At 39.1% G+C, this 20,784-nt stretch overlaps 2 protein-coding genes across 3 annotated transcripts in view; one reads left to right on the top strand and one right to left on the bottom strand.

Annotated features, from left to right (window-relative positions):
- Window positions 1-496: 496 nt before the first annotated feature.
- NDUFA8 (NADH:ubiquinone oxidoreductase subunit A8) lies at window positions 497-9,641 on the bottom strand. The gene is made up of 4 exons (XM_075184751.1): window positions 9,534-9,641; window positions 6,137-6,300; window positions 5,586-5,751; window positions 497-734 (listed from the first exon to the last, which is right to left on the bottom strand). The coding sequence occupies exons 1-4, from the start codon at window positions 9,621-9,623 to the stop codon at window positions 597-599; spliced, it is 558 nt and encodes a 185-aa protein (XP_075040852.1). The 5' UTR covers window positions 9,624-9,641; the 3' UTR covers window positions 497-596.
- Window positions 9,642-9,716: 75 nt separating this feature from the next.
- Window positions 9,717-20,784, top strand: part of MORN5 (MORN repeat containing 5) — a 38,311-nt gene continuing 27,243 nt past the window's right edge. The window contains exons 1-4 of one of the 2 annotated variants that reach the window (XM_075184753.1): window positions 9,717-9,964; window positions 10,974-11,121; window positions 13,100-13,211; window positions 14,126-14,257. In XM_075184753.1, the coding sequence (XP_075040854.1) occupies window positions 9,918-9,964; window positions 10,974-11,121; window positions 13,100-13,211; window positions 14,126-14,257 (439 nt within the window). In that variant the 5' untranslated portion in view covers window positions 9,717-9,917. The remainder of the gene's footprint in view (window positions 9,965-10,973; window positions 11,122-13,099; window positions 13,212-14,125; window positions 14,258-20,784) is intronic. The other variant, XM_075184752.1, reaches the window with a different exon arrangement.

The raw sequence follows: 20,784 nt of genomic DNA on the forward strand, positions 1-20,784 counted from the left end.
CAGATACAAACACATTTTGCATGTGTGTCACGGACTTGAACAACAAATGTATTATACTCAAACCCAAAAAAAGAAAAAATCCAATTTTCACCTATCGACCCAACCCTTGATCCCACCCCAAGGATGTCACACTAGTACTTAATATCACTATACCAGCTAATTACCGAGTATATTTCTATGGCTGCACTTGTTGCATGAAAGTAACTATGGGAGCACCTGTGGAAAAGTGTATTATATTCCTAGTTTTGGCTGCTTTTCCCTATGCGATAAAAAAATCGTAATTAATCTTTTTATTGTACTATCAAAAAAGTCTAATCTTTCTTTACCCCCAAAAAAAACAAAAACTGGTTTGGATAAACTAAGAAATTAAAAAGTTATGGACTGGTCATGAAGGGGTGGAAACCTTCTGGTCAGCAAGTAGTTGGTCCAGTAACTTTATGAGTAAACATCAGAATTATATATTTTACTACAAAAAAAACAAACAAGTCACAGCGTATAGGTTTCATTGCTTTATTTTGTTCCTAAATAGATAATGAAACAGAACCACAGACATAAGACCAGAAATGGATATTATGAAGTGCACATGACCCAACAGTCTACCAGTTCCAGAAAAATAGCTTGCTGCCATATTTGGATGGTTTTAATTCTCCTTCAATAGGAGGGTTGGGCTCTGGTCTTGGTCTTGAATGATAGACATTTTCTGGGAGAGGTCTGTCAGTCTTCACTTTTGTGACCTAATGTGAAAGAAAATGGAGAGGAGAGTGAGAATGAGTTTTATTTTTAGGGGTGGGTATTTTATAGTCTAAAAAAAAGTAAAACAGAAAGACAATAGTGATTAAAAGTATTACATATACTGCAAAACATGTATTGCACACACAAATATATTTTGCAAAACTGTTTTAGCAAATAAAATGATTTAATAGACGTTAATTGATTATAACTTTAGAGGTAACTGCAATTGGTGGTAAATTAACATTTAATAGCCAGCTCACGTACATGCCAATATGCTGGATGTATCAGAACATATTATAGGTAACACTTTAAAGATACACTATATGGACAAAAGTATTTGGCCACACCTGTTAATTATTGAATTGAGCCGTTTCAATTAGACCCGTTGCCAGAGGTGTATAAAAGCAAGCACCTAGCCATGCAATCTCCATTTGCAAACATTTGTAATACAAAATGGGTCGTTCTGAAGAGCTCGGTGACTTCAAGCGTGGTACTATGATAGGATGCCACCTGTGCAATAAGATGGTTCGTGAAATGTCATCCCTGCGGGATATTCCACGGTCAACTGTAAGTGATATTATAAGAAAGTGGAAGCATTTAGGAACTCAGCCCTGAAGTGGAAGACCACATAAAATCACAAAGAGGGGTCAATGACTGCTAAGACGCATGTTGCGCAAAAGTCGCCAACACTCTGCTGATACCATAGCTGAAGAGTTCCAAAGTTCCACTGACATTAACGTAAGCACAAAAACTGTGAGGCGAAAGTTTAATGGAATGGGTTTCCATGGCCGAGCAGCTGCATGCAAGTCTCACATCACCAAGACCAATGCCAAGTGCCGGATGGAGTGGTGTAAAGCACAGACACTGGACTGTGGAGCAGTGGAAACATGTTGTGGAGTGATGAATCACGCTTCTCTGTTTGGCAGTCAGATGGGAGCGTCTGAGTTTGGTGGATGCCGGGAGAACATTATCTGCCTGACTGCATTATGCCAACTGTGAAGTTTGGTGAAGGGGGGATAATGGTATGGGGCTGTTTTTCAGGGTTTGGGCTAGGCCCATTATCGCCAGTGAAGGGCAATCTTGATGCTTCAACATATCAAGTCATTTTGGACAATACTGTGCTTCCAACTTTGTGGCAACAGATTGGGGAAGGCCCTTTTCTATTCCAACATGACTGTGCCCCAGTGCACAAAGCAAGGACTACAAAGTAATGCTTTGATGTGTTCGGTGTAAAAGGACTTGACTGGCCTGCACAGAGCCCTGACCTCAACTCCATCGAACACCTTTGGGATGAACTGGAACGGAGATTGCGAGCCAGGACTTTTCGTCCAACATCAGTGCCTGACCTCATAAATGCTCTACAGAATGAATGGGCACAAATTCCCACATAAACACTAGAACATCTTGTGAAAGCCTTCCAAGAAGAGTGGAAGCTGTTATCGCTGCAAAAGGGGGACCAACTCCATATTAAAGTATATGTATTTGAATACAATGTCATTACAGTCCCTGTTGGTGTAATGGTCAAGTGTCCAAATACTTTTGTCCATATAGTGTATAAAACATTGATTATATTTTAACTATATTCTGACTGTTCCACGTACAAATTTTAATTACATTTGGTTTTCAAATATCATCATAGTAAAAAGACTACAGTTTTATATTTTGGACTGTGGGAGAAAATCAAATGACCACAAGTGAATATAGGGAGCACACACTGGAATCGAACCTATACCTCACCACTGTGCCGCAAATTTAAGAGCACACAAAAAGACAAATGTAAAAGATCAAACAACAAATTCCAAAAGCATATTAACGAAGTTCTGAAAGCAACTCCCCCCCCCCCCCTCCTCCCCCCTACAATGAGAGCACTAGGTTTGCTCCCAGGCCAATTTCCTCTCTATATCTCAGATGAATACATGCTACAACTATATCACTAAGCATTAATATAAAAAAAGCATTTTTTGTCTGAGAGGCTGTACATTACTTAGATACGTTTTACCAATTTCTATGTATATTAGTATGTAATAGCTCAATTTTACTAACACTATTACATTCAAGAAAGGTGAATCCAGTTTCAGTTGCAATATACAGATAATTATTTCATAAATGTAAAGTGAATCCTATAAGAATATTACACATCTCCAGCCTGCTACTTTCTGCTGGGTATATATGTACAGTTGGTGGACAGGATTGTGTTAAAAACACGCTGCTATAATGAACAGTTTGAATATTGGGAGCGAGCCTGTATGCAGATTTTCATTACAAAGTTATTTTTAATGTAGTAATATATTAAAAACGTGCAAGAAATGTGGAATGCATTGTGAATACATAGGATGTTAATTAATACGTCTATATTGTGTACTGCACCTGCTGGCTATTGTAAAAAAACTTCCACTGTTGAGTTGATGCACAAAATATATAAGTTCACAAACAACGATCTCTGGACTTGTGTGCATATTATATATACACTAAGAGCAAAGAAACGCCACTGTAAGCATGGTATAAAAAAAGACTAAAACACAAAAAATGCGAGCTTAGAATACTTAATAGCACAATAGACAGCAGCTAGAGAAAAGAGTTTCGCTATCCTCTAACAGAAAAATTAAATATACATACACCAGCACCTACTTATGACCTTGCAGGATCAAATGGGAAACTCAATAGCGCCACAGAAAACAATCATTTTGTTCACCTTCAAATATGTTTCTGCAAAATGTTTAATACGAATACTAAAAAGTATAATAAAAATATTAATACCATGGCGATGTAAACTTTGCTATTCGTTGTATTTTCTGTCATGTGATTAATATTCATATTTTTACTGTTATATATTTTTACTTTTAAGCGTTTTACTGAAACATATTTGAAGGTAGACTAAGTGGCACTATTGATTTTATTGCCATTTGATTATTCAAGGTCGTAGGTAGGCGCTGGTGTAGGTGTATTTAATGTTATCAAAAAATTTATGCTTAGCTTCAGTTCCAGCTATTTTCTATACTCGATGGCAGAAGTACTGAGCTAGACTATAAAGCTCTATCTACGTAAAAAGAAACAATACTAGATTTTTCACCAACTAAAGTTGGTGGAAAATTGGCATGCTGCAGATCTTTTGCAGCAAAAGTCATTTTAAAAGTACCTTTGGCTTTAATTAAATTCAACAATTTTAATTGTGCATGGATATTAGATTATTGCCATATTATCAATAATACATTTTTTTACATTACATGAAAAGACTATGCACAACTGATCATAGAGCAAAGATCTATAAGCGCTTATAATCAAATAATCTAGGTCAGGCGGAGAAAGATGCATCACTCAATGTAAAATCTAAAATACAAGATGAGGGACTGATGTGAGTGAGTTCTCTGTACAGCGCTGCGGAATTAGTGGCGCTATATAAATAAATGGTGATGATGATGATGTATAGTGATAGTGCTTAGAGGTTTATACACTGCAGAAAGCTCAATAATGCACAGAAAATAACAATTAAAAAGAGAAAGAAATAAATGGTGGGGAACATTGCTGCATTTTAGCAGAGTAATTATCCGTTACTGTTAAATATTAATTAGTGAGCTCTCTCTGCGGAGTATAAGAAATCCAACTCTTATTATGTACTGTCTATTGATCATGTGGCACCGTGCACTCAAAACAATGACATCCAATTTCTGGTTATGACAGAGCCTTTTTGGGCAACACAGGATCTGTAACAGAAACCTATCACACATGATGTTACAAAACGTCTCCGTAGAAATGCATGTTTATACAACTTGCAATGTTATGAAAACTTGAATAAAAACTGCAATGACAGAACAATTACCATATCAGTCATATCTACAAAATACTAACGTCAAATACTGGCCACAAACGTTTGTTTGTTTTTTTACCATTTTTGGCACCACAGATGTGTTCATTATATACCATGGCCATGTATCCCTTAGTTATTAATAGACTACTAAATGCAATAGATGTCAATGATGTAGGGAGGAAACATCTTACAGTATATGCTTTGACTATACATGTCTGCAATCCTAAAACTCGACATCAGTGGTGGCACAAAGTGTCTACAACAATGTTTCACAACATAACCACCTTTATAGGCCATGGATTATTTCACCTCTAAGAGTGAAGCTGATTTATACATCATCATTTATTTATACAGCGCCAGCAAATTCCATAGTGCTTTACAATTGGGAATAAACACAGTAAAAAAAAACAATACTGGGTAATACATCCCAATTTTTATTTTTTGCTGTATTGAGCCAATAATAACGTTTTACTTTCGTAATCTACCCAAGCAAATGTTATATATTGTTTTTTTCAGGAAACATACGCGTTTTATTTGAAAAGAATATTTTCTCTTATAGCTAATAGACGTAAAACAAGAAAAAACAAAAACACAAAACAAAAAAAACAACTTTCCAATAAAATACAAAATATGTAGTATAGTCATGGCTTTAGGAAGTTATAGAGCAGTATGTTTGTTTGTACTATACAAATCTATACCAAAAGTATACCACATCTCCGCATTACACTTATATATAAAATATAAAGATATCAAAATAAATAGCATATAAAACCAAATATTAGAAGCTGAATATTCAAGAAATCATCCTCATCACCAGCAGTTAGAAACACAGCAATTAACTGTATATGTAAACTTCAATATATATATATATATATATAAATAATGCTCTGTGGAATGGTTGGAGGGACTTTTGGAGAAAGTGCTGAGAAACCATGCTCTACAATTTGCAGTGTGAAATATATATGGAATTATTGTTTTCCCATAGATACCTAGTAAGAAGAGGGAAGGTATTAATGCTTATATAACTTCACAACTGACAAAATCTCACCTTAGACAATTCTCCCAAGTCTGGTCTCACCCAGCCAAGCTTGTCAAGGACACAATTATCAAACGCCTGTTGCTGTTTACGACAGTGACGGAGTTCCAGTAGGTTATTATAGTCCACACATGTCCAATATTCAGTAAAAGGCTCTGCACAATGGGCCTTAACTTTCCTGGGAAGTACAGTAAAAGTTGAACAAACAATCTTGCTAAAATAATGTATTACAATGCTCCCTAGCCACTGTCACAATCATATGCACTAATGTCTACTGTCATTGAATACATTGTATAACAAGGCAAAATTCTATTAGCATATTCAAATATAAACCAACACTAACAGTTCCATAAACAAAATCATAATTTTAAACAGTGTTATAAACCCACAATAAACCCTGGTACATAGGTGAACATCAGATATGGACAGACTAATCTCCAACCTTTTAAACACAAGCTTTGTTAACAGCTTAAGACAACTTTTCAGGTCCAAAAAAAAAACAGCAAAATGATGGACAGGTATTGTTAATAACTCTTCAAGATATTAATCTGTCAGAACAGTACCTGAAAAACTCCAGGGCACATTCATTCACCTTTTTGCCTTCATTCAGACATTTTCTGGGGTCCTTTTCTTCCCAGCGACACAACATGAATTCCTTGTTGGGTTTATCACAATGGGAACCATAGTGATGGGCTGCACTCTTCAGCACAGCAGAACTTACATTGATCTAAATGGTTTTGGGAGGAAAAAGAAAGAAAGAGTTTCAGTATAATCATAAATCAATTCATAAAACCACAATCAAATACAATTCTACATTTCTCCCAATATTTCTTAAAGAGACACTTCCAGGTAAACATTAAAGTTTAACTGGGCTGTTTCCTCCCCTTATTGGAGACTCAGGAACTGACAATTTTTCCCAACTTATTTGAAAAAAAAATAATTCAAAAAATGAATCAGTTCAATAGGTCTACCAGACAGGGGCGTGGCTTTGTTAACCAATAGGAGGCTGCAATCTCTCGGCTTGGAGCTTAGTATTGGCCCGTGTGATAACCCTAATAGGCTGCGTGCAGCATCAGCTTTTGCTAGTCAAGTATTATAGCAACACTGGAGACCTTGGAAAAACAGTTTCAGAGTCTAGTTTTGGGGATAAAGAGCAGCTCAATTAAACGTTAACATTTAACCACAGTGTTCTCCCCAGAAAATTTTGCCAGACGGGTGGCATTAAGAAGTAGCCGGGTGGAGACATATTTAATACTGCTAACACCTGCCAGGACTTGTCAGACTGGTGGTCTAACACACACTGCTGGCTGTAGTGCTCACATAGTGCCTGTTCTAATAGGAGAAACAATGGTTTATTCTGTAATAAGACTCTGTTGGGCTCCCCCAATAGCGGGGTGCAAAGTAAAAACAGCTGGGTGGAGCACCTGTGAAATGGGGAGCTGGGGAGAATTATTTGAGACATTACATAAAATGTTCCTGTTAACATTTCCTTATATTATAAACTGTGGTTTTATAGCATTATAGATATTATACACACACAGTCTTAAAGCCTATCATCTGTGCTTACATTTGAAAATAATTTCCAGACATAAGTATTAGGCACATTTTTTGTAGCACACACTGTTGCACTGTAGATGAACATGTATTATCGTAGATCTGTAAGGCGCCACAATGTTCCACAGTAGGGAAAACAGGACATACATAAAACAAGGACATACAAGGCAGACAAAATAAAAGCAGACATGAAAACAAAGGATATGGAGGACCCTGCTCATTAGAGAGCTTACATTCTAAGTGGAAGGGGGCACAGCTGAAACAAGAGGAGCAAGTGTGGGTTAGAGTGGAGATTGGGACATCTGTGAGGGTGAATTAGTGTGAACATAGAATACCCAACATCAAATAATTATAATGTATTTTAAGTACATTTCCTAATTGTATAATATGTCAGTGTTTTAAAAATATATGATGAACATACATTAATCTTAACTTTCAGCATAGAGAACAAGACAAATGATACTTGCGGTTATTCAATATTAAGGACTACAAGAAGACAGACAAATCTTGAAAAAAGCATTGTACCTTAAATTTGGGACAATCGGAAATATATCCTTGCATGCCACCATAATTGCAAATATTCTACAGATGCATAGGTAGTTTGTACATAGGTACAGTTTGAACATACTGCACCTATCCAATATAAAATTACCATCATGCATTATCAGAATATGGCTCTACTGAACTTAAATACTAACATTTAATAGATTAAGTCATCATGAACGGGGTACATCTATCAAAACAAATTAAACACTAATGGGATGGGCATATCAAGAAACGTCCAAGGCCAATTACTCATATAATTAGGGCTGTTCCTGAAAACAAGAGACAACTGGCACCTAGGCATTTCACTTACCAATATACTTCTTTAATAATACTACTCTGAAATTTCTCCCCCCCCCCCTCTCATTCAAAAACAAATCAGGATGTGATGAGAGTACAGTGTTTTTACTCTACAAAATCTGTTATTGGCTACATGGCTTTATTTAGGCCTAAGTGTAATATGATGGACACTGTTGAGTATAATGTACAGTACAGGCCAGTGATGGCCAACATGATACATCTCGGGAGCCAAATGGTTCTGTCAACTATTCTTCAAAAGGGGCACACATTACGCTTATTCTCAGTAATAAGTTAAACCAATACATTTAATCAAAGAAAGTGATACAACTCTGTAATAACATTAGCAGGCATTTAAAACAGCTGTTACAAGCTATATCAAACAATTCTAATAATGAGGAAGGAAGAAGTTTGGGGGCCACAAGTAAAGGCTGGGGCGGCCACATTTGGCCCTAGTGCCACCTGTTGCCCATTAAGGTGCATCATTTTTATTACTTATTGAAAAGGGCGCACACCTCTGAACATTGTTTAGTATCTAATCTAATGAGAACGATATGGAACAAAAAAGTAGGCGGGCACAGAGCAAAAGTATTCCCTATTTAAAAATGCATAGTTCTGAACGATACCCACCCCTTGATAAAATCCTACAGGACAAAACTTGTTGGAATAGACTCTATTGGCAATAGACTGCGACGTCAACATAACAGAAGTTGTGCGCCCAACCCAGCATACCGGAATTCTTCATGCGTTCCAAGGACGATTGGAATCCACACTGTACAGGTTAGATTGTCTTATACAGCATATGTAGTGATGGTCAGGATGAACAATTTTATTATCATTACTGTATGGATTTGTTGGTTTTTTTTACACTGCAGTGAACTTTTACAATTCATATATCGATCCTGGACTTGGATATTTTTAATATATTAGGATTGTTCAACTCTATTTTTTTGTTTGAATGCCTTCTTGCACTTTGTCATGTAAATTGTCTTTATCAAGTATTAAACAGGAACATTTTAAAGGTGGGTTGAGATATATATATATATATATAATAGAGGTGTGCGCCCTTTACAACAAGTATAAGTGTTTCTATAGAGGAATCTATATTTTCCAGCACCCTCATACATAGACTGTATTGACTTGAGTATTAAGTTTTATAGTGTGCATAAGATTGGTGTAGCGCATACACTTTCTTTCTGGTATATATTTTTTATTCAATGTCATTAGTTATTTATACTATGCCACATATTTTCACATTTCTAAATTGTTTATTTTTCTAATATAACATAAGCAGAGTATGAGCAGTCTTTATATGGCTTGCAAAGGGCATGGTGACATTTTTGAGAGTCTATATATGTCCTCATTGTTATACTGTGACTCTAGCCATGGTCAATATGCGCACAAGTATCATATAATGTGATCAGATACAAATGCAGAGTCAGATACAGGAAAATGACCGCACACATGTTAATATTACGTGCACATACATTATAATATATATATTCCTCCACACACACCGATACTACACACTGTGTAAATGCACTGTATAAAAATATATATATATACCTCCCGCACTGACAGGTCATCGGCCGTGGGTAATTCCACGGTGCCCGGCATGACTGCTTCTGTCCCCCGGAAGGTCAGGGAACTGCGCATGCGCGTTACGTCTTCAGTACGGGCACCTAGTTACGCGCTGACGTAATCGCGTTTAGATTTTTTTTTTTTTCTACCTAGAGGTGATGACCCCCCCATGCCCACCAGGTTTCTTGAACTCCTCCCTCCCCCCTTAATTTACATAAGGAGACAGGTCACCGGCAGTGACTATAATGCCGTACACAGCCGTTACCCGGGTAACCCCATGTCTAAGTGTGTACTGATGGCACGTGACCTACGGTCGCTATGGTGACGCTTGGTGTTGTGTTGTCATGGTGACACCTGCAGAGAGAGGTGATGGAGTACACGGGGAGCCAGTACCATGGGGAGCATCGGAATGGAAGGTAGGGGTAGGGTTGGGGGTTGGAGCAGAAGCACCTATGGGAATAGTGAACAGGGTCCATCCATCTAGATTAAATGGAAAGTTAGAGCTATATAGTAAGATGTACCTGATCATCTATATGGCGGCAAGTTGCTAGCACTCTCATGCCACATAGTGTAGTGGAATGAGAGTGCTGCAGTCAGGCTGTTTGCAGCATGCATTTTGTGTGATTTGGATATTCATATCAGTGTTTCATGCTTTATATGCAAATTAAGTACAGATAGACATACATGACTTTCGGTTGCTGTTCAATTTTAGCAAAACTTCTAATGAAGTGATAATCATGCAGTTTAGTTTGCTTAATTCTTCAAGCACCATGAACAAAACAGAAAACGGATTTATATTACAATTGGTGTCTATTGTAACAAATGTGCTTGGATTAATTCATGACGTTAAATTCTATATGATCACCAAAGAAAAAATATTAAAATGATCTGTAGCTAAAAAATATAATGTGCTATGTTGTATAGCAGGGTGGACTATACTTAGTAGTCATTGAGTTTCAGAACATAGCTGTTTACCAAAAAATATATTAGCTATTTCTTTTTGTGCACTGCCTTAGGTCTGTGAAAGCCCATCCTGTTTCACAAGTCACTGACCTGGAACAATAACTAACTTCTAGCAGCAATATATACCACAGCACACTTTTTTTTTTTTACATAATTGTCCATATAATTCTAATACAAAGTAGAGCATTTTATAGTTCCAAGATTTTATTTCCGCTCTCAATATATATAGTATAGTACTGTCCATAAAGAAGATTATAGTGTCCAGTTTCAATCATTAAAATGACATTATAAGTGATAGAAATAATAAGAAGATATGCTTTTATAATAGATGGCCTTTCAATAGATTTTATTTTTTTCAATTTAAATTGCTAATTTGCACTAGAAATGTCAGTCCACAGGCCCTCACCAATCCATACCTGTAAAACTGTATGGAGCAACTAAGTAGTTTTGTTTCTCTTTTAGACTGGAAGGTAAAGGAGAGTACACACTTCCTACGGAAACCCGCTATGAAGGAGAGATGAAAGATGGAATGTTCCATGGACAAGGTATACTGTACTTTCCAAATGGAAGCAAATATGATGCTCAGTGGGAGTGTGGCATAGCAATAGAGGTAAGAACAGTTCAATGGACAGGGATATATGATATTCTCTTGTGATTATTTTTCTTTACATCTTTTTGTATGTAAAACAATCACCATCCATACCATATACTGATCTTACAATGACAATATATATATATATATATATATATATATATATATATATATATATATATATATATATATATATATATATAGCTATAGATAAGTACAGAGATTTTTGGCACCTGTCAATGGGTGGGATATATTAAGCAGCAAGTGAACAGCCAGTTCTTGAAGTTGATGTGTTGGAAGCAGGAAGCATGGGCAAGTGTAAGAATCTGAGCTAATTTGACAAGGGCCAAATTGCGATGGCTAGATGACTGGGTCAGAGCATCTCCAAGACAGTAACTTATCTGTAAAATAGAAAACTAATTTGCACCCCTTGCATTGTAACATGGTTTTGTCCAGGAGACTACTTACTCAATTTTTTACTTAACTTTCCTTAATGAATCAGGCCCAATATGTTTATTAGTCTTTTAGGGACTGGATAAAGAACGAAGAGGAAAACATAGCTTAAAAAAGTAACACAAGCTGGTTAATTTTTTTTATTTTGTTTGTGTTTTTTTGCATTTACTTATCATTGGACCTCTGTCAAGACACTCCCAAGACTTTCATAGCTTTATAGCAGACTGACTGAAGTACCCAGCATTGCCTGGGTTTAAATCTTAGTTATTAAATTATCAATGAGTTGGATGTACCTGTCAACCCTTTAAAAATAATTAGCTGCTTAGCAGCTCTTCCAACACACCCATGAGGTGCCTGCACAGTGTCCTTTTTGTTTTAATAATAAATGTCATCCATATCCATCCAGTGGAAGGCCCAGAAGTCTCCCCGAGTCAAAGTTCTGCCCAGTGTACACCAACAGGAGGTCCCCTTAGTATGCCTTACCTTAACCCCTTAGTATGTCTTCTGGGATCCAATGTTACTAGTCTGTAAATCCATCCAAATCCATACAGTGGAAGGCTCAGAACAGGCTCCCCGGGTCAAAGTTATGCCCAGCATACACCAATGGGAGGTCTAACTGGGACCCTAAAAACTGCCCAGCATCTAACTGGACGACCTCATGTTGGTTTCATTCCAATCGGTACAGAGGTGTCCGATTGCAGGCTCAGAACAGAATTCCCGGATCAAAGTTCTGCCCAGCGCACACCAACCAGAGGTCCGACCATGACCCTTAGCCCCCTGAAACCTGGCCAGGACCCAACTGGACCACCTCGCATTAGTTTCATCCCAGTTGGTGAAGGGGTGTTCGAATGCATGGCCAGACAGACAAACAGACCAATGATTTTTATATATAAGATCTGTCACATACACTACATCTATAGAGATCTGAACAACATATAAATAAAAATATATTAATTTACTGTATCTCACAGCTTTATAATTTCTTCCTGTCTGCATGAAGGTAGTCATCTTCTGGGCAGATATAATTATTCATAAGTATAGTAAGAGAGTGAACATCCCATGTACTGGCAGAAACACAATCACTGTGTCCCTGAGAAACTTTCTGTGATATCATCAAACTGGAGGAAGTTTCCAGCTTTTAAGACAGGCTCCTGATTGGGTCTGAGAGCTTACATGGAATTAGTGAAACATGATCTTCAGCCCCCACAGAAAGTTAATTTAATTAATGCCAAATGCAGTATTGCAGAAAATACCAGCTGTGTAGCTTATTTTTATCAAGAATGATATGTGTGTTCATTCACATTGCAATTAAAGTTTTACTAAGTCTGGATTATTTAGGTTAGATTTTTCAAAACTGCATGACATATCCAGTTTAAAGGGATGGACATGCTATTAAAAATATGAAAAGCAAAGATTTTGGGAGGAGTGATAGATTAAGTTGACAATAACTTGTAACTGATACTGTATTTCAAAATAATGATTCAGTTTACCTGTAAACTTCAATTCATTTGGCTTAATTTATTATTTATTTTGAATTCTGCAGGGAAAATATACATTTGCAGATGGACTTCAATATGAAAAGGAGAAATGGCGTTACTGTGATGGCTACGACAGAAGATTCTATACTGAAATTTGTTCCGGTTTGAAACCTGCAGGTACTATTACATTTGCATAACAAATTGCTCTTAAATGCTTATTTAATCATTTGAATGTTATGCAGTCTGGTGATTGGCTATGATGTCATTTTATTTGTGCTCAGCAACAAATGCTTATCTCACTTGTTACATGTGACAAATATTAATATAGTTGAAAAGTATTAAGAAAACTAAGCACCATAATCACCATTTGATAATCAAGGATTGAATATTCAGCCCATCTCTGATATCTTTACTGATCAGGGGCGCACACAGGTGGGGGTTTCCCCTCCGCAAACGAACGGGCGCTAAACATTGCCCCTACACAGCAGCACTGTACTGTACAGCAGCCGCATGCGCAGCAGCTCTCTATTTTTTTTGGGGGGGGAGGGGGGGGAGTAGGGGAAACCCCCCCTTAAAAATCCTGCGTTTGCCCCTGCTGATCACCAAATGGTAATTGATAAACAAATCTCTGTGCTGAAAGAATAGTATGCAATCATGCATTAGATTGCGTAGAACATGATTAGATGAAAATAGTGCATACACTTTAAGTTTTATATCCCGCTTGCTGTTCTATAACCACATTGTAAGTTTAACACCTGTGTGTGTAAGTCTTAACTTAGCAAACTAGACAAGCTGTTCTTTATTTTTAACCAACCTTCTACAGTGTTTCAATTTAAAGTCAAAAAGTAAGCAGCCAGGTAGTATTGTTTTGATGGGTCTGCTGAAAATTCTGTGGTTGAAACACGAAACTTGATAGACATGTGTCTTTTTTCAACCTTAGTAACCATGTAAGATCAGCAAGTACATGTACAACACCAGCATTTACACACAAAATCAGTTGAAAAATCATTAAAGTCCAACCATAAGGAATTGTGGGTATGAAAGCAGATCTCAAAGCTTTTTTTTTTTTTTTTTTTTTTTGTTTCATGTAGGTCGCTCCCAACTTACGAATTTGGATCCTCCTCGACAAATTCCGGAAGGCTATTATGATTGTGGGGATGGATTTTATGACCCAGTCAGTCGTGTTGTACAAGACTACCAACACCGATTTCTGAGAAATGCCGGTTAGCCTTTAGATGTATTAAATCTCTTGTGCTTATTGTTATAGTTTTTGCTTTACCTTAGTTTTAAAGGTGAAGGTGGCTCCTCTTAATTCATAGCAATGAGTTCCCATGATTGTTTTTATGTGGTTCTGCTTTTTTCAATTTGGGCAATTCAAGCATGTCTGCTTGAATTGCCCAATAATCTTCTAATCAAAATTTCCATTCAAAACAGAAACCAATAATTGATTTTAATTGTGTGCATTTAGATGACACCGTATAAAGTATTTTCATGGGTTTAGACAAAATCTTAAAATAACGGTGACCTGTTTCCAAGAGAAATATGTGCCAGTATGTGTCTTTTTATATATTCAGTTGGTGAGAACCATTATAATATGTCTGAACCTGCTTTTATATGCCCACAAATGGCAAGTTCACAAGGATCTCAAAATATTAGGAGACACTGTTTTGGTTTTCATTTGCTAATACAAATAGTCAACATCTAAAACATCGCTGCTCATACTGTTTTGTATCCTGAAAGTATTATTTTGTCATCAGAAGGGCACCATAAACTGTATAGTCATATTCAGTTTAAATTAGAGATGAGCGCACTCGGATTTCGTGAATCCGAGCCCACCCGAACGTTTCCGATCCGAGCCGGATCCGAGACAGATCCGGGTATTGGCGCCAAATGAAAACCTGAAACCGAGGCTCGGAGTCATAATCCCGCTGTCGGGTCTCACTATACTCGGATCCTATAAATTCCCCGCTAGTCGCCGCCATCTTCACTCGTGCATTGATCAGGGTAGAGGGAGGGTGTGTTAGGTGGTTCTCTGTCCTGGTAGATCTCGTGCTGTGCTGTGCTGTGCTGTGCTGTGTTCTGCAGTATCAGTCCAGTGGTGCTGTGTGTTGTGCTTTGTCAATTTTGAGTTCAGTGGTGCTGCTGGGTCCTGTGTGCTGTGTCCTGTTCAGTCCAGTGGTCCTGTGTCCCGTGCTCTGTGCTTCTAAGGGCATAGTTATTTCCCCAATATTCCCAAGTGTTTAAAAAATTATAAAAAGTTATAAAAAAAAATACAAAAAATTTTTTTTAAAAAAAATTAATTACAACAAAATTTGCAAAACCAATCCTGCAGTATAAGTCCATTGGTACTGCAATATTACCAAGTTCACACATTCAGCAGTAAAAGTCCAGTGGTACTGCAATATTACAAAGTTCACATATTCTGCAGTATCAGTCCAGTGGTGCTGTGTCCTGTGCTCTGTCCTTCTGAGTTCAGTGGTGCTGCTGGGTCCTGTGCTGTGTCCTGTTCAGTCCAGTGGTGCTGTGTCCTGTGCTCTGTGCTTCTAAGGGCATAGTTATTTCCCCATTATTCCCAAGTTTTTAAAAAATAAAAAAAAACTTATAAAAAAAAATACAACAAAAAAATAAAATAAAAAAGTAATTATAACAAAATTTGCAAAACCAATCCAGCATTATAAGTCCATTGGTATTGCAATATTACCAAGTTCACAAATTCTACAGTATCTTGTGCTACATATAATGGAGACCAAAAATTTGGAGGATAAAGTAGGGAAAGATCAAGACCCACTTCCTCCTAATGCTGAAGCTGCTGCCACTAGTCATGACATAGACAATGAAATGCCATCAACGTCGTCTTCCAAGCCCGATGCCCAATCTCCTAGTACAGGGCATTTAAAATCCAAAAAGCCCAAGTTAAGTAAAAGTAGCAAAAAGAGAAACTTAAAATCATCTGCGGAGAAACGTAAAGTTGCCAATATGCCATTTAAGACGCACAGTGGCAAGGAACGGATTAGCCCCTGGCCCGTGTTCATGACTAGTGGTTCAGCTTCACCCAAGGAACTAAGCCCTCCTCCTCCCCCCCCCTACAAAAAATTTAAGAGAGTTATGCTGTCAGCAACAACACAGCAAACAACTCTGCCTTCTAAAGAGACATTATCACAAATCCCCAAGGCGAGTCCAAGGGTGTTGGTGGTTGTCAAGCCTGACCTTCCCATCACTGTACGGGAAGAGGTGGCTCGGGAGGAGGCTATTGATGTAGCTGGCGGTGTGGAGGAACTTGATGATGATGATGCTGATGTGGTTATTGTAAATGAGGCAGCAGTGGGGGAAACAGCTGATGTCCATGGGATTAAAAAGCCCATTGTCATGCCGGGTCAGAAGACCAAAAAATGCACCTCTTCGGTCTGGAGTTATTTCTATCCCCATCCGGACAACAATTGTATTGCCATATGTAGCTTATGTAAAGCTCAAATAAGCAGGGGTAAGGATCTTGCCCACCTAGGGACATCCTCCCTTATACGTCACCTGAATAACCTTCATAGTTCAGTGGTTAGTTCAGGAACTGGGGCTAGGACCCTCATCGGTACAGGGACACCTAAATCCCGTGGTCCAGTTGGATACACACCAGCAACACCCTCCTCGTCAACTTCCTCCACAATCTCCATCAGATTCAGTCCTGCAGCCCAAGTCAGCAGCCAGACTGAGTCCTCCTCAATACGGGATTCATCCGAGGAATCCTGCAGCGGTACGCCTACTACTGCCACTGCTGCTGTTGCTGCTGTTAGTCGGTCATCTTCCCAGAGGGGAAGTCGTAAGACCGCTAAGTCTTTCACAAAACAATTGACCGTCCAACAGTCGTTTGCCATGACCACAAAATACGATAATAGTCACCCTATTGCAAAGCGTATAACTGTGGCTGTAACTGCTATGTTGGTGTTAGACGTGCGCCCGGTGTCCGCCATCAGTGGAGTGGGATTTAGACGGTTGATGGAGGTATTGTGTCCCCGATACCAAATCCCGTCGAGATTCCACTTCACTAGGCAGGCGATACCAAAAATGTACAGAGAAGTACGATCAAGTGTCCTCAGTGCTCTAAAAAATGCAGTTGTACCCACTGTCCACTTAACCACGGACATGTGGACAAGTGGTTCTGGGCAAACGAAGGACTATATGACTGTGACAGCCCACTGGGTAGATGCATCCCCTTCCGCAGCAACAGCAACAGCTGCATCAGTAGCAGCATCTACAAAACGGCTGCTCGTGCAAAAGCAGGCAACATTGTGTATTACAGGCTTTAATAAGAGGCACAACGCTGACAACATATTAGAGAAACTGAGGGAAATTATCTCCCAGTGGCTTACCCCACTTAGACTCTCATGGGGATTTGTGGTGTCAGACAATGCCAGTAACATTGTGCGGGCATTAAATATGGGCAATTTCCAGCACGTCCCATGTTTTGCCCATACCATTAATTTGGTGGTGCAGCATTACCTCAAGAGTGATAGGGGTGTGCAGGAGATGCTTGCGGTGGCGCGCAAAATTGCTGGACACTTTCAGCATTCAGCCAGTCCCTACTGCAGACTAGAGGCACATCAAAAAACCATGAACCTGCCCTGCCATCACCTCAAACAAGAGGTTGTGACGCGCTGGAACTCCACCCTCTATATGCTGCAGAGGATGGAGGAGCAGCAAAAGGCCATTCAGGCCTACACAGCCACCTACGACATAGGCAAAGGAGTGGGGATGCGCCTGAGTCAAGCGCAGTGGAGACTGATTTCCGTGTTGTGCAAGGTTCTCCAGCCGTTTGAACTTGCCACACGAGAAGTCAGTTCCGACACTGCCAGCTTGAGTCATGTCATTCCCCTGATCAGGCTGTTGCAGAAGCAGCTGGAGAAAGTGAGCGAGGAGCTAGTAAACCATTGCAATTCCACCAAGCATGTAGCTCTTGTGGATGTAGTCCTTCGTACGCTTTGCCAGGATCCGAGGGTGGTCACTCTTTTAAAGTCAGAGGAATACATTCTGGCCACCGTGCTCGATCCTCGGTTTAAAGCGTATGTTGTGTCTCTGTTTCCGGCGGACACAAGTCTAAAGTGGTGCAAAGACCTGCTGGTCAGGAGATTGTCCTCTGAAGAGGACCGTGACATGCCAACAGCTTCACCCTCATTTTCTTCCACATCTATGGCTGCGAGGAAAAAGCTCAGTTTTCCTAAAAGACCTGCTGGCGGGGATGCTGATAACATCTGGTCCGGACTGAAGGACCTGCCAACCATTGCAGACATGTCTACTGTCGCTGCATTGGATGCTGTCACAATTGAAAAAATGGTGGAGGATTATTTTGCTGACACCATCCAAATAGACATGTCAGACAGTCCATATTGTTACTGGCAGGAAAAAAAGGCAGTTTGGAAGCCCCTGTACAAACTGGCTCTATTTTACCTGAGTTGTCCCCCCTCCAGTGTGTACTCGGAAAGAGTTTTTAGTGCAGCGGGGAACCTGGTCAGTGAGCGGCGAAGGAGGTTGCTTCCTCACAACGTTGAAAAAATGATGTTTATAAAAATGAATAATCAATTCCTCAATGAAGTACAGCACTGCCCTCCAGATAGTACAGAGGGACCTGTGGTTGTGGAGTCCAGCGGGGACGAATTGATAATGTGTGAGGAGGAGGAAGTACACACTGTAGGGGGAGAGGAATCAGAGGTTGAGGATGAGGACGACATCTTTCCTCAGTAGAGCCTGTTTAGTTTGTACAGGGAGAGATGAAATGTTTTTTTGGTGTGGGGGCCCAAACAAACCAATCATTTCAGCCACAGTTGTTTGGTAGGCCCTGTCGCTGAAATGATTGGTTTGTTAAAGTGTGCATGTCCTATTTCAACAACATAAGGGTGGGTGGGAGGGCCCAAGGACAATTCCATCTTGCAACTCTTTTTTTGGCATTATGTGACCATTCAACAGTCGTTTGCCACGTTCAAAAAGTAAAACAAAATGTCAGCAAATTCAAAAAATGCCCTGTCATAATTTAAAACAAGAGGTATTGACGTGCTAGAACTACTGTAGTGTTTGTTTATATGTTATAAACACTACACTTGGAAGTTGGAGGAGGTATTGTGGCCCCGGTAAAAAATTGTGTACCGGGGCCACCCCACTACGCAGTCAAGAAACTTTTTTTTTGGAATTCAGACCCGTGGAGGGTTTTTTAATTATATTGTAGGGACCACTCCTCTATGTAGTCCAGATACAATTTTTGGTGTAATTAAGACCAGTTGATGGTTTTTAAATTATATTGTGGTGACCACTCCTCTACGCAGTCCAGGTACAATTTTTGGTGTAATTAAGACCAGTTGATGCCGGTTTTCTTATTATATTGTGGGGACCACTCCTCTACGCAGTCCAGGTACAATTTTTGGTGGGATTCAGACCATTTGAGGGTTTTTAAATTATATTGTGGTGACCACTCCTCTACGCAGTCCAGGTACAATTTTTGGTGGGATTCAGACCATTTGAGGGTTTTTAAATTATATTGTGGTGACCACTCCTCTACGCAGTCCAGGTACAATTTTTGGTGTAATTAAGAGCAGTTGATGGTTTTCTTATTATATTGTAGGGACCACTCCTCTACGCAGTCCAGATACAATTTTTGGTGTAATTAAGAGCAGTTGATGGTTTTCTTATTATATTGTAGGGACCACTCCTCTACGCAGTCCAGATACAATTTTTGGTGTAATTAAGACCAGTTGATGGTTTTCTTATTATATTGTGGGGACCACTCCTCTACGCAGTCCAGGTACAATATTTGGTGTAATTAAGAGCAGTTGATGGTTTTCTTATTATATTGTAGGGACCACTCCTCTACGCAGTCCAGATACAATTTTTGGTGTAATTAAGACCAGTTGATGGTTTTCTTATTATATTGTGGGGACCACTCCTCTACGCAGTCCAGGTACATTTTTTGGTGTAATTAAGACCAGTTGATGGTTTTCTTATTATATTGTGGGGACCACTCCACTACGCAGTCCAGAAAGATACCTCGTTGCAACGTTTTGGACTAATAACAATATTATGAGGTGTTCAGAATACACTGTAAATTAGTGGAAATGATTGTTATTGAATGTTATTGAGGTTTATAATAGCGTAGGAGTGAAAATAAGCCCAAAAACGTGATTTTTGAACCTTTTTATGCTTTTTTCAAAAAAAATCAGAATCCAAAACCTTAAATCCGAACCAAAACCTTTCGGCAGGTGTTTTGCGAAACAAATCCGAACCCAAAACCTCAAGCAAATCCGAATCCAAAACACAAAACACGAGACACCAAAAGTCGCCGGTGCACATCCCTAGTTTAAATATCCAAAGAGAAAGCAGGGTTTAATACTTAAATTAGGACCCTTTTGTCCTAGACTGTTATTTATAGTTGCCTACTCTCCCAGAATGTCCGGGAGACTCCCGAATTTCTGTGAGTCCTCCCAGACTCCTAAGAGAGCAGGGCAACCTCCCGGATCCTGCTGAATTTGTTGGTGAAGTGGGGGCGGGGCTTAGTGATACGATTCATGCACCATCGGGGCCCAATTCCCTAGTGTAATAGGCTAACGTGGAGATGTCCGTATAGGGGGCGGGGCCAAAATTACGCAATTCACCAGCCCCGCCCCAACACGCCCACCTTCCCATATGTCTTCCGGAGGCCAATTGAAAAAGTTGGCAAGTATGCTGTTATTGCTGTATTAATGTCGGCTACAACATCAGTATAGTGAAGGCACAT

This window comes from Mixophyes fleayi, chromosome 9, assembly GCF_038048845.1.
Source record: "Mixophyes fleayi isolate aMixFle1 chromosome 9, aMixFle1.hap1, whole genome shotgun sequence".
In the NCBI taxonomy this organism is placed as follows: domain Eukaryota; kingdom Metazoa; phylum Chordata; class Amphibia; order Anura; family Limnodynastidae; genus Mixophyes; species Mixophyes fleayi.

Excerpts from the sequence above, each read along its gene's own strand:
- NDUFA8 (XM_075184751.1), bottom strand. The coding sequence starts at position 9,623 with ATGCGCAGTTCCCTGACCTTCCGGGGGACAGAAGCAGTCATGCCGGGC. Across the intron at positions 5,752-6,136 it reads TGTGCCCTGGAGTTTTTCAG|GAAAGTTAAGGCCCATTGTG; the intron begins GTACTGTTCTGA and ends TGTACTTCCCAG. Across the intron at positions 735-5,585 it reads ACTTGGGAGAATTGTCTAAG|GTCACAAAAGTGAAGACTGA; the intron begins GTGAGATTTTGT and ends CTTTCACATTAG.